This window comes from Mchenga conophoros, linkage group LG5 (assembly GCF_057382185.1).
Source record: "Mchenga conophoros isolate Kocher_MC1m ecotype Shallow Benthic linkage group LG5, M_conophoros_male_GT1.1, whole genome shotgun sequence".
In the NCBI taxonomy this organism is placed as follows: Eukaryota; Metazoa; Chordata; class Actinopteri; order Cichliformes; family Cichlidae; genus Mchenga; species Mchenga conophoros.
In genome coordinates this window covers 26,321,441-26,333,315 of record NC_140530.1, presented here as the reverse complement: position 1 = coordinate 26,333,315, position 11,875 = coordinate 26,321,441, and the positions used below count along the sequence as shown (strand labels likewise).

Below are 11,875 nucleotides of genomic sequence, written 5' to 3'. Positions count from 1 at the left end.
CTTCACTTTTCAGACTGAAGCAACATCTTTTATATACATACTTTGAGAGCAGTTTCTATTGCTGAATGAGAAATATTGAGTTGAAAAAAAATGCTACAAGCATGTATGTGCCTTTTTGTTTAATCTGTATGTAACTACAACACTTCAGTTGTCTCTTCAGTCCTAAAGTGCTGTTGTTTATTAATTTAATAAAACCAGAAACAGATTAAACATTTTAATAGCATTTCAAATAAAGCTTCATCACTACTGTTATTTTAAACACAGCTTGATAATTAAGCTTTAAGTGATTTCTTACCAAATTCTTTTAAAAAGAACAAATAATAACAAGCATTAATTAAAAACAAAAAACTTTATTGGCATCTCCCTCTTTACAAGATAACAAAACTCATGGACTTGGGCTGGTTTGTGATGGTTAGAAATTTCATATGGACACAAAATGCAGTGGACATTAGTTTTACAGTCCTTCCACATCTTAAGCTGCAGGCCTTCATTTCATTTCATAACTAGATTTAAAGATATTGGTCAATATACGCTGATCAGCCACAACATTAGAACAGGATGTCATCGCCTACCTAAACATTGGTGCATGGCAGCAGCCTCCTCTAGCAGGACAATGAACTATACACAAAGCAAAAACTGCTTAAGAAACATGAAGGTGTTGGCCTGGCCTCCAAAAATACCCAGACCTCAATCTAATCAGGCTCGATGGGCAGAAAGAGCCCAAAGAGATCCACTGCCAACGCCTCCACACAATAATGATTTGTGGCTGATCTGTGTGTATGAGTGAAATATCACAGTTGGAGGGCCATTGTCCTTGAAAACCTAACATCGTTAAATTTATTCCCTGTACTACTCCACTAAAGGTTGAGCACCCGAGCAGGTTTTGAGTTTGATGCGGTTTATTTTTTAACGAGCAAAACAAACTGTAGTCTTTCAGCAAAAAGACGAAGGAAGCGAGAACAGGATCAAACAAAAATCAGCAGCTCAGGTTTTACTTCTTCCCAGATTTCTTGATGCCACCTCCAGCTGAAAGAGAGAGAAAGCAAACAAAAAGATTGGGTGTTAGAAAGCATCTAATTAAAACTGCAGCCACAACTGTGACCAGTGAGATTTCAAGTTTGAAAATATATTGATGACTGAAAGACTTTAAAATTAGAGGTTTTCTCAAACAATAACATAAATTTACTTTATTTTTTTAAAAGAAGAGATCACTGCATAAACAAAATAGCATAAACAAAGTATAAAATATTTGAATTTTAAAGGAGACACAAACATCAGAGAGACATGAGGTCTACTTTGGACTAAATTTGCTGCAAGTTTGGGGTTTGTTTCAGTTTCCTGACCTGCAGAGAAAGTGCAAGCTGTACAGTGAAACACCAGGGCTAACCTGAGGCTTTCACTGTAGCCATGGTAAGAAATGTTAAGCAAGGTTAAGCTACCAAGTTGACAAACATCTGAAAGCAGTCTATGGACGGAAATAAGAAAATTGCAAAAAGTGAACCCTGAAAACTGAAATGGCTACAGAAACTGGCAGATCACCTGAATCCTGCAGCTCAGCACTTTGCTGAAGTCACTGTATTCCTGAACTCTCACTGTGTGCTGGTAACGTATCAGTTATAGAAACACCACAGCTGGTGTGTATGATCATGATGTGTATGTTTGGAAATATGTAAGGTTTGTCATTATGAAACAAAATTAATAAATTCAACCTGATCTGGATTTTTTCTGTTTCTATATACGTGGGATGGTCTGGTGATTGAATGTTGGGTGGATATAGATACAAAGGTTTTATAGTGTGTGGGTTTTCTTGGTTTGTTTTTTGTGTGTGGGACTGGGGCTGGAGGTTTTCAGGTATTATTGGTATTATTCATGTATTATTGGTATTATTCATGTATTATATTACTCCACTTGTAACTTGTGCTTTGAGTATGTATTTTGCATTTTATCACTCCTGTGTGCACCTGATCACGGAGCAGTGTAGCAGTAGTTGCGGGAGTACATAAATCTGGTGCATTTCTTCACTTCTTGTTTTTGTGCATAGTTCTTTACAAATAAAGTAAAAATATAAACACAGCTCTTACTCAAAGGTCCTTTTCCTGATGCTTTGGCTTTCAACGCATCCAGGGCCTTCTGTTCGTCCTTCTGCTTCTGCTTGAAGGCTACATCATCCTACGGAGACACATACAATCTAAAATCTTTCTACGCTTCTGTCTTATGCTCAGCTCATTCCAAACCACAGCTGACATTTACCTCTGAATATTTCTTCCCTTCAGTCAAATAACAAAAATTAATATTTCATCTGATTTCCATTTATCAGATTCTCAGCTGACACCTGAAGACATCGCACTGGGTTGTGTAACAATGATTTGATTTGATTTTGTTATCAACAAGTTAAGGAATACATTTTTATCACCAGTTCTAATTTTCAATGGGCATTAATACAGGTTACTAAAGCAGAATTAAATGACAAAGTAGATCACAAAAAACAGAAAGGGTTAGCGAAATGATCCATACATCAAAGTTTACGTATCAAATTATCTGTGAAAACAGCTTTACTTTAAAAAATAAACAAAAACGAAATGTATAAAATATTGCAATGATGCAATGTAAATGTGTCTTATCCATGTTATCTTGATTACAAAGGGATGCAAATGATTTAGAGGCTTGATATTAAATGTTTTACACAGTCTATGGTGAGGGGGGGAAAGAGCCAGATACATACATCATCCATGTCCTTGTTCTGTTTCTTGGGAGCCTTCAGTGGTTTCTTTTTACCTCCTGAGAAATAAAATTTACATAGATACATAAATACCGTGAGAGCAAAATGAAACTCAGAACTATAAAAGTAAATTAATAAATAACACAATAAGTAGATACAAAATATGAAAACCTAAGCTAGGCAAACGTATTTAAAGAACAGATCCACAAAGTAAAAGTATACTAATAAAAACAGTGGGGAAAAAATTGCATTCTATAACAATGGACTACAATGTCTGAACGTTTCTCTTTAAAATAAATTGACTAAGTTTAAACAATCTTCATTACCTTGTTATGAAAATAAAATATAAAATATAACTAAATCTACAATATCTAATAAACAATAGCCAGTGAATAAAAATGAAATATACGAAGGAATATGATCCAAGTTACGTCATTCAAATAACACAGCGTTCTTGACTTTTGTTTGCTTGGAAAAAAAAATTAACCTAAACTCCTTAAAATCTGCTTTAACTTAACAGGCAGCCAGATGACCGCGAAACCTTGAGCCTCGAATACAAATGTTAGTTACCACCACGGGTTATTCGAAGAAAGAAGAAGGAATATATTTAAATTTTTAAAGATTTCGTTTATATTGTCTGTTGCCTGAGATAATATTTATAAGCCGAATGGTCCATTCAGTCCCAATAATTAAAAAAAATGGCCTAAAATATCTTCTATCTTCCGTATGTATATCCCAAAACAGAAAAAAATCGTAATATGGCACATTTTTAACTGCCGATTGGTCAGAGAAAACGTTATCTTTAGCGGCAGCTAGCATTAGCCAACTATAAACGTGCTAAACTGAAAATCGTCAGTATCTTTTAAGATGTGCAGATTTTACAGACGAATCTCAAATGAAGCAATCTCCCACCTTCTCTTCCAGACATGGTTACAGCTTGTTATAAAATTTAAATGAAAGGAAAGTTTGCTGCGAAGACAACTGGTACTTCTCGCTAATCCGCGCTGTTAGGTCCCCGTTGAACCGGAAATAGAATGACCGCTTGTTGCCTGTCTCAAAGAAAATACTTGACATCAATATGCTACAATCCTGTTACCCTAAAGAAACGTAATTCGTGTCTTATGCGTCCGCTGACATAATTGAAGAAAACGGGTATGTTTGCTCTGTTATATCGCTGTGTACATAACAGTATCACCAGAGTCCCAAAACAGTTTAAAACTTATGAAAAGTCAGCTAGCCGGTAGCTACATGGAGCAACATCTAGCTAGGAAGTAGGTAACCTTGGTGGAAAAGTACTCTTGATATATTTAAAATTATATCCAGACATTTTTTTGAACCGAATCTGTGACAAAGTGCAGTGCTCGTGAGGTCCTGCACCCACCGGGAACGAGTTTGACTTATTATTGGCAGACTAAGCTCTCACTGTGCCTGAATTGCCTTTGAAAGCGTGCCTATAACCACTACTACTAAGCAGGATTTCTGGGAGGTTTAAAAGTTATCTGAAGAAGCTCCATATTACTAGATGGTCTGTCTTCTACAACAGCACACCCCCTGCGGACTGCCTTATGCAAGATGCCACAAATCTTATAAAGCTGACAGTTAATCAAATTAAATTGTTTTCCCTTTATTCTCCCAGGTGCCTGTTCCAGTGTTGGCTGCTGTGACCGTCAATCTCTGACTATTCTTAGCCTGTACTGCTGCTGCTCTGCTCAATGAGGTACTGGTGTGAGCATTGTATCTGTATTTGTGATTGTAAATATAACTGGTTAATGTTATCTTTACTCTGTCAGGTACAGAGGTGCTCAGATCTATCTCTGGGTTCATGGCTCATGCTGTCTGTCCCGCTACTCACTGCCTGGCAAACTCACTCAGGTACGAACCTACAGTGCTCTCCATCAGCCTGGTTCATCACCATCACCACCTCCAAACAAGCCTTCCCCTTCTGAAGGGAAAAAAGGATCAGAGCTTCTGAAGGAGCGTGCCTTGACTGTCTTACAGGTACAAAAAGGATCTTCTTCTTCTTACGGTAACAACAGAACTTCAAAACACAATGAAACAAATTTGAACACTGTCATCCTTTTTCTCTCTTCTCTTATCTTTAAGCATGCAGGTGAGTTTGGGCGGCAGTGGAGTCAGAGGTCGGCTCAAGCAGCCACTGCCACAGTAAACCACTGGTGGGAGAAGTACGAGGAGTTTGTGGGGCTGAATGAGGTCCGCGAGGCTCAGACAAAGGTCACTGAGGTCAGTAAAAACACGGCGTCCAAGTTTAGTCTGTGCCGACATGACTTAGTGGATAATGAATAAGGAATGTCAGGTGCTTGTTATACAGTTCTCTGACAGATCTTTGTATTTTCCAGGCTGAGGCAGCATTCATGGTGGCCAGAGGGATAGTTCGTGAGGCTCATGCTAGCCTGGAGGCTCAGCAGGGCAGGCTGAAGGAGATCAGAGACCGACTGGACAGAGTCTCAAGGGAGGAGCCACACTACCTGGAACTGGCCACAATGGAGCACAAACTCCTACAAGTGAGCTGAAGCTATTAAAATACACAAAACCCATGTCCTTGAGTCATTAAAAATTAAATGTCTTAAATTTCATGTCGCTTTTGTTGTAATTTGTTTTTCAGATGGTTTGTTTAAAACAAACCAAAATCTCACAGACAGTCGAAAAACCACAGAGATTCACTTTACTGCCATGAGTGACAAGAAATAAAATTAAATACCGTACTGCAGGTATCACTGGTTTGTTGGAGACTATTAAGCATGGATTTAAAAACAAATTTTTTATTTATTTTTAATTGAGGTCAAGACTTCCATAACAACACGTGGTCCATCAACTGTTGGTTTAGGTTTTATAGTTGGTTTGAGGTCAGTAGTGGAAGTGGAAGTGCTTTTATTTTGAGTTAACCACAGTTCACATTATACAATCATACATCATTAATCTCCTAAGACCTGAACTTTTCCATGGCATGCATTTTTAATTACTCTTTGATATTTGGGCGTATTGGGACCCAATGAATGTAAGAACAAAGAATTACCAGGTTTTTATTTTCATTTTTTTACCTGATTTTGGTTTCTAACATTCGTTAGACATTCGTTTAAAGTTTCTATAGTTTCCTCGTAAGTGGATATCAGGCCCTTGTAGAGCAAAATTGAGTATTTTGGTCTAAATAACCCAAAGTGTGATGTCCACATATGTGGACGCCAGGTCCTAGGAGGTTAATGATGTCTGATAAGAAGATTGAATTGAACCCCACCTCTCTGTCACTGCAGGAGGAGCGCCGCCTCCGGACAGCGTACGAGAACGCAGAGGGTTCAGAGAGGGAGAAGTTTTCTTTATTCTCTGCGGCCGTTAGAGGAAGCCACGAGAAGGAGAGGACGAGAGCAGAACGCACCAAGAACTGGTCCATCATTGGCTCGGTGCTCGGAGCCCTGATCGGAGTCATGGGGTCAACATATGTGAACCGAGTCCGCCTGCAGGTGAGGAGGGGTGCTACACTAGGGGACCTCATTCAGTGCACCGATTCTTTTTTTTTTAATTTCTTTTTTTTTTTTTTACCTGAAGCAACTGCGCTGGCACTGTTCCAACACCCTCCCCTAAACTCTAGGTCTTACTAAACACTAACAACAATGTGAAGCTTTGTACCTGTTTTTGAAAAGTGTCTCATATTTTTTTATTAATGTTTTTAGCTTTACTGTTATAAATGCCAACAAGAAATAAGAAAATGAAAAAGATGAATGAGAACAGTTGACAAGCGTTGTTGAAACTGCGAGTGAAATGGAGTAAGTGGTGGACTTTCTCAGGAACTATACCCATACCCAATAGCACTGTAGTTCCTGTTTCTGGAAGGTTTGCTATGCAAAACCTACTGCCATGTTCCTTTAAGAGAGCCTTCATGAGGCCAATTTTGGACTTAAAAACAGGTTAAGTTAGAAAAATGACTGGACTAGCCTCCTTAATGTAGATTTTTCCTTTAATATGTCACCCATCTGTAATTAACACTTGCCTTTATCTGATCCTCACCAAGACAGCAGTTATTTCAGCTCATATACGTTCTCTTTTCTCCTCTGCAGGAGCTGAAGAATCTGCTGCTGGAGGCCCAGAAAGGTCCAGAGAGCCTGCAGGAAGCCCTGAAAATCCAGGCTGGAAACCATCGCTCCCAGCAGGACGAGCTCCGAACGCTCATTGACAGTCTCAGAGTTGCTCTGAGTGAAACCTTCGCACAGAGGAGAGCTGTTCGCCAGGACAAAGAAGGCACAGCCCCACACTCGCCCTCTGTGTCTGTTTCAGCCTTAAAAGATCTCCACACTGGAAGCAAAAGGACCGAGTCCCTCTTAGAGTCCCTGCCACCAAAACTGGGACAACTGGAACGAGGGCTTGGGAAAGTTGAAAGTGAAGTGTCAACCGTGAGGAAGCTGCTGGAGACCAAACCACAGCTTCAGACACAAGCTGGTCAGCTGCTACATGAGAGACCAGAGAGAGCTGAGTCTGAGGCAGTGGTGAGGAGTCTGGAGGAGACTCAGAGGACTCTGGGAGAACAAATCAGGACCACCAATCTTTATAATGCAGTGTTTGCCTACACCGCCACTGCCATCACCATCTCTGCTGTCTACCTGCTGCTCAGAGGAACTGGTTAGATACGATACCTCCAGTTTGAATATGTAAATGTACGGGAACACTATCGGGCACTGGGACTAATAATCTGAACAAATGAGTGCAAATTACAAACCGCAGTGAACTCGGTTTATCTAATAAACTGGCTGCAGGTGTTGATTTGGGTTTATTATCTACCTCTGCTGCTTACTGCACTAATGAGGCTGAGGACTTATTTTAACTGCTTCTAAATATTTAAAATTCACTGATCTCAAGCTGGCAGATAAACTAAATGTTGGTGAATGTCACGTTTAGCAGCTTAGAAGAGAATCCCACATTACAACAACTAAAAATGATGTTTGTTGTCTAAACTGAACAAACCGCTGAATCAGACTTCTCAACAAATATCCACAAGAAACTTGAGTCTGGGTTATTATAGTTTAGCATTATAGGTTTAAATAAAAGAATAATAAGTAAAAGGTAGACTTCTGAAGGAAAAAAATTAACTGGTGTGATATTCTGTACTTTTACAGATACAAAACTATAGTAAGTCTGACTCGAGTTCTCCAGCACATTGTTTAGGTGAGTTGGGTTGATTGATTAGCTGATACAGACAAATTCATGGGGCCTTATTATTCCTGCTTCTTACCCATGTTCATTCTCTCGTGTCTTTTGCTGCTAAGTTTTCCACTACTTTTAAAAGCTGGTCTCTAAATGTCTCTGTGTGGTCTTTGGTACTAAGGAGGTCAATACACTTGAGAGCTTTCTCCTCTGAAATCAGCTGCCTGCTGTAGCTGAAAATAATGCTACAACGGCAGTAAGAGTGGACCACAAAGACAGAGTTAGATAAAAAATCTTTATCAATTATGATAACTTCAAGGCTGGTATTGACAAACCTTTTGTGGTGCATATATCCTATGTACTTATCTTTCCATTATACTTTAATTATAAATCAGAAAACACTGCCAAAATGCATCTTACCGTGCAAGAGTTCAGATTTTCTGTACTTTGTGAGAAGGCGGCATACAGAGAACAAAGTAGTAGCTCAAAAATAATAAAATCAAGACTTGTAGATGTCAACACCGTCAAACAGAAGTAGAAATGGGACATAATCAGATGTGGGGCCAGGTGGTTGCAGTGCCATGTGAGTTTTCAGCGTCTTGATTCAGCCTTATACTCGTCAGCCTTGGATGTAGTTAGTTGACCAGCTGAACCTCAGAGGGACCACATCACAGGTCATGATTGCACCACTGGCATTCACCTCCAAGCTAAAGCAGGACGGAAAACTGAAGGGAGCTGAAATTTTAGTATGTAAGGAAAGACATGTTCATTTTGATTTAGATCTGAAAACCTGTATCTTTGATTTCACGGGACATAATATTGTGTTTAAGATGAGGATAAATATAGAAACGAACAATAATGAGAACTGTGTTTTCATTAACATGAGAAAAGTCACTGAGATGGACTTCAAAATATATTTTGTTCTTTAGATAAAACTAAATATTTACCTGAGAACAACCACACCTATGCACTGCAGTGTAACACCCTCTTAACCCTCTCCAGTACTTGAACCCGTGTGCCGTCATGTTGGTGTCGGGCTGTTATGTAGCTGATTATTTGTGCTGAAATGAGCGATGATCCTTGTTTATTAAACATCCATATGAAGAAACTGCTGTTGCAGAGAGTGATTTGCAGGCTAATACTGAATGTCTGTCTTCCTTTGTTTACCTGAACAACTCGTGAAAGAAAAACTGTCTTTAAATGGCTCTTATGTCTGAATAATAACACTAAATACAAATATATTCAGTTTGTTATCATTCATCACAGCAAACATAGAAATTCTTTATGAAGAAAGATATTTTATACACACAAAAAGCCTAAGTTATACATCTGTCGCAGATCAGCTTTTAGAACTGAAACAAAACTTTCAGGCTTAATGTGTAATGCCCTCTGTCACCAGTAGGGGGCAGCCGCTTAACACTGATGGAGCACGCTGCTCTCAACTTTCTCCGGTCTGCTGAACAAGTCGGAAAGGCCGCTATTACGCTGCTTTTTATCGCTGCACAGCATATTGTGCTCATTCAAGGGAGGGGACGCTTATCCTGAATGACCTTATAGTCCTTAAAGACAACCTGCTATGCTCATTACCAGCTCTATATTTTTATTATTGGCCTTTGCACGAGTCACAGTTCAAAATAAAACTTTTTTATTGGTCTGAATTTATTCTAACAGTGTTGCTTCTGGTGACTTTAACTGCTGAAGCATTGTTCATGAAATCTTCACGGACAAAAAAAACAAAGTTTGTTTTTTCCCAGTCTTGTTTGGAAGAACTGGTTTGTGCGCATTATCTTTCTCTTTTAAAAATGAAAGCGACTGTGAGTAAATCCTTGTAGCTAAAGCATGTCACGTGTTGTGGAAACAAGGAAAGTTTGCATGTTCACGCGTCCAAATTTGGCGCGTCTCTTTGTAAATCTACTGCAGCAGGTGTTGGTCTTTATTTAGAACAAGGACACACACTCATTTTTATTAACTGATTAATGTTGATGGTGATTTGGAAAATAAACTTGTTCTTTAAGCTCTTTGAAGCTCAATAAATATTTTGGGCTGAAAAGGATTAAAATTTTAATCATGGCAAAGACTTTTGGCTTAGAAACAAAGTATTCTGTCCGATTGGCCTCCCTGCTGCTGCGGAGCCTGGGACGGTCTGCTTGCCTCCACCCCGGGGCGAAGGGTAACATCTCTTGGGTCTGGGTTCTGTTTCCCCCTCTGGGGGCAAGGGTACCTGGACCCGGGGTATAGAGTATGTTTTGGGAGTGTGATTGTGTGTACATGTCCATTTATGTCAGTCCTTACGTTGGGTGAGTGCTGAGTGTTTGTATATGTGTGCATGAGGGTGGGAATGCATGTTTGTGTCTGTGTGTGCCTGTTTGTCTGTGTCTATATGTCAGGTCAGGTCTTAGACTCCACCTCTCTGGGAACTCCCAGGCCCTCCAAGGCCTATCTCCCCTCAGCACACTCCCTGCCGGTGACTGATGCCCTCAGGGGTCGGTGCATTGGTGGTTCTTGGTGTCCGGGGCTGGGCACTCAGGTATGTACCAGCTCACTCCCGGTGGCTACCTGGCGGGGCCTGGTGCCTGTTGCTCGGTCAGGCCTCCTCCGGGGTGCGGGGGGCCCTCGGGCCTCCGGCCTCTGGGCCTGCGGCTCGGTTCATTCTGGCACAGCTGGCTGCCGGCAGAGCCGGCGGGTACGCCGGTGCAGCCCCCTCTAGCTTCTGCTCGGTGGCTACTGGGTGACGCCTCGTCTGGGGATCCTCAGCCCTTCCCATGAGGGTGGCACGGATGCCCCTCCGGTGGTCCTCCTTGGGCTCTCGTACTCTGAGGCCTCTGGATGTCTGGGGCCTGGATCTCCTCCATGCCTGCTTCATGCCCTAGGGGACAGGGCTATGGCTCTCTACATCCTCTTGCAGACCATTACATGTGGAAACCATTTGAATACAAGCGCGCTGATCCACACAGGTGTGCACACGGGTGTTCACTGCTCGTAGACTTAAATTACACCTTTCTTGCCTGCTACTTCAAAGCACATTGTGCGCTGTCTGTCCTGCGTGCTGCACAACAACATTGAATTTTTAGTATTTACTGCTGTTTACACTTAGCTAGATTAATGTGATGGTGTTGTGTTTAGTATATTGCTTTGGGGTTGTTTTTTTTTTTTGCTTGTTTTCTATTCTTCTTCTCTCAACAGGTGATCCAGGAGATTTTTTTTCTCCCCCCCTTTCTCACTGTCCCTCTCCCCTTCTGTTTTTCTTTTCCTTCCTCTTTCTTTCTCCCTTTCCTATCCCTCACTCATGTCTGTCCCGTCTGTAACATTTGAAAATAAAATATAATAAATAATAAAAACAAAGGTCGATCAAATGGACCAATACGGCAATGCCACGATGATCCATTCGGCAAAATAAATCCATTGGGTATCCTTGTTGGTCTTCAGACAACAATTCTGAGGCTAAAGAACCAAATGGGACAGGCAAAGAAAAAAGAAAAGAAACAAAGTATTCATGGAGTGAGCTCATCAGACCTCTGACTGGGGCTACATTAGCTGCTTCTTGCACAACAAACTGAATCCCAGAGAGAAATGAAGACATTTGAGCATGGTGGGAAACACAGGTGCTGAGCAAGAAGAATGAGTCAAACAAAAACAAAGCATTCCTCCTTAGAGGAAAGAGAGTCAGCGCTTAAAACTCAGTGCATGTTGGGTCATCTGTTAAGACGCAAAGATCTCAGTAAAATTTGAAATTGCAGTGTTGCAGAAGCAAATTGAATCGTATCACAAAAACACCACAAAATAAAGATGAGATGCATAAAGAAGTGTGATGCTCACTTTGTAAGGAGAACGTCTATAGTGTTTGACCTTTTCCCTTCTTGTTCCTGACTTCATGCCGAAAAAGGTCCCAAAGACTCACATCCAAGCATCTCGGTGCTGTTCTCGTGACTGAAAGTCTCTCAACAGCAAACATATTGTATGCTTGACTTTATTCCTTGAAACTATGCCATCACAAGTTTCTCTCAA

At 40.6% G+C, this 11,875-nt stretch overlaps 2 protein-coding genes across 3 annotated transcripts; one reads left to right on the top strand and one right to left on the bottom strand.

Moving 5' to 3' along the window:
• Positions 1–330: 330 nt before the first annotated feature.
• On the bottom strand, positions 331–3,766 carry tma7 (translation machinery associated 7 homolog). The gene is made up of 4 exons (XM_085274632.1): positions 3,632–3,766; positions 2,723–2,778; positions 2,082–2,169; positions 331–1,026 (listed from the first exon to the last, which is right to left on the bottom strand). The coding sequence occupies exons 1-4, from the start codon at positions 3,645–3,647 to the stop codon at positions 992–994; spliced, it is 195 nt and encodes a 64-aa protein (XP_085130758.1). The 5' UTR covers positions 3,648–3,766; the 3' UTR covers positions 331–991.
• ccdc51 (coiled-coil domain containing 51) lies at positions 3,733–8,024 on the top strand. Of its 2 annotated transcripts, none has more exons than XM_085274631.1 (7): positions 3,733–3,871; positions 4,356–4,436; positions 4,516–4,717; positions 4,823–4,960; positions 5,077–5,241; positions 5,989–6,195; positions 6,790–8,024. In XM_085274631.1, the coding sequence occupies exons 2-7, from the start codon at positions 4,432–4,434 to the stop codon at positions 7,351–7,353; spliced, it is 1,281 nt and encodes a 426-aa protein (XP_085130757.1). In that variant the 5' UTR covers positions 3,733–3,871; positions 4,356–4,431; the 3' UTR covers positions 7,354–8,024. The 2 variants fall into 2 exon arrangements, with proteins under 2 accessions (XP_085130757.1, XP_085130756.1); XM_085274630.1 differs by having other exon boundaries at positions 4,510–4,717.
• Positions 8,025–11,875: the final 3,851 nt, after the last annotated feature.

Excerpts from the sequence above, each read along its gene's own strand:
- tma7 (XM_085274632.1), bottom strand. Across the intron at positions 2,170-2,722 it reads AGAACAAGGACATGGATGAT|GATGATGTAGCCTTCAAGCA; the intron begins GTATGTATCTGG and ends GTGTCTCCGTAG. Across the intron at positions 1,027-2,081 it reads ATCAGGAAAAGGACCTTTGA|CTGGAGGTGGCATCAAGAAA; the intron begins GTAAGAGCTGTG and ends TCTCTCTTTCAG.
- ccdc51 (XM_085274630.1), top strand. Across the intron at positions 5,242-5,988 it reads TGGAGCACAAACTCCTACAA|GAGGAGCGCCGCCTCCGGAC; the intron begins GTGAGCTGAAGC and ends CTGTCACTGCAG. Across the intron at positions 6,196-6,789 it reads TGAACCGAGTCCGCCTGCAG|GAGCTGAAGAATCTGCTGCT; the intron begins GTGAGGAGGGGT and ends TCTCCTCTGCAG.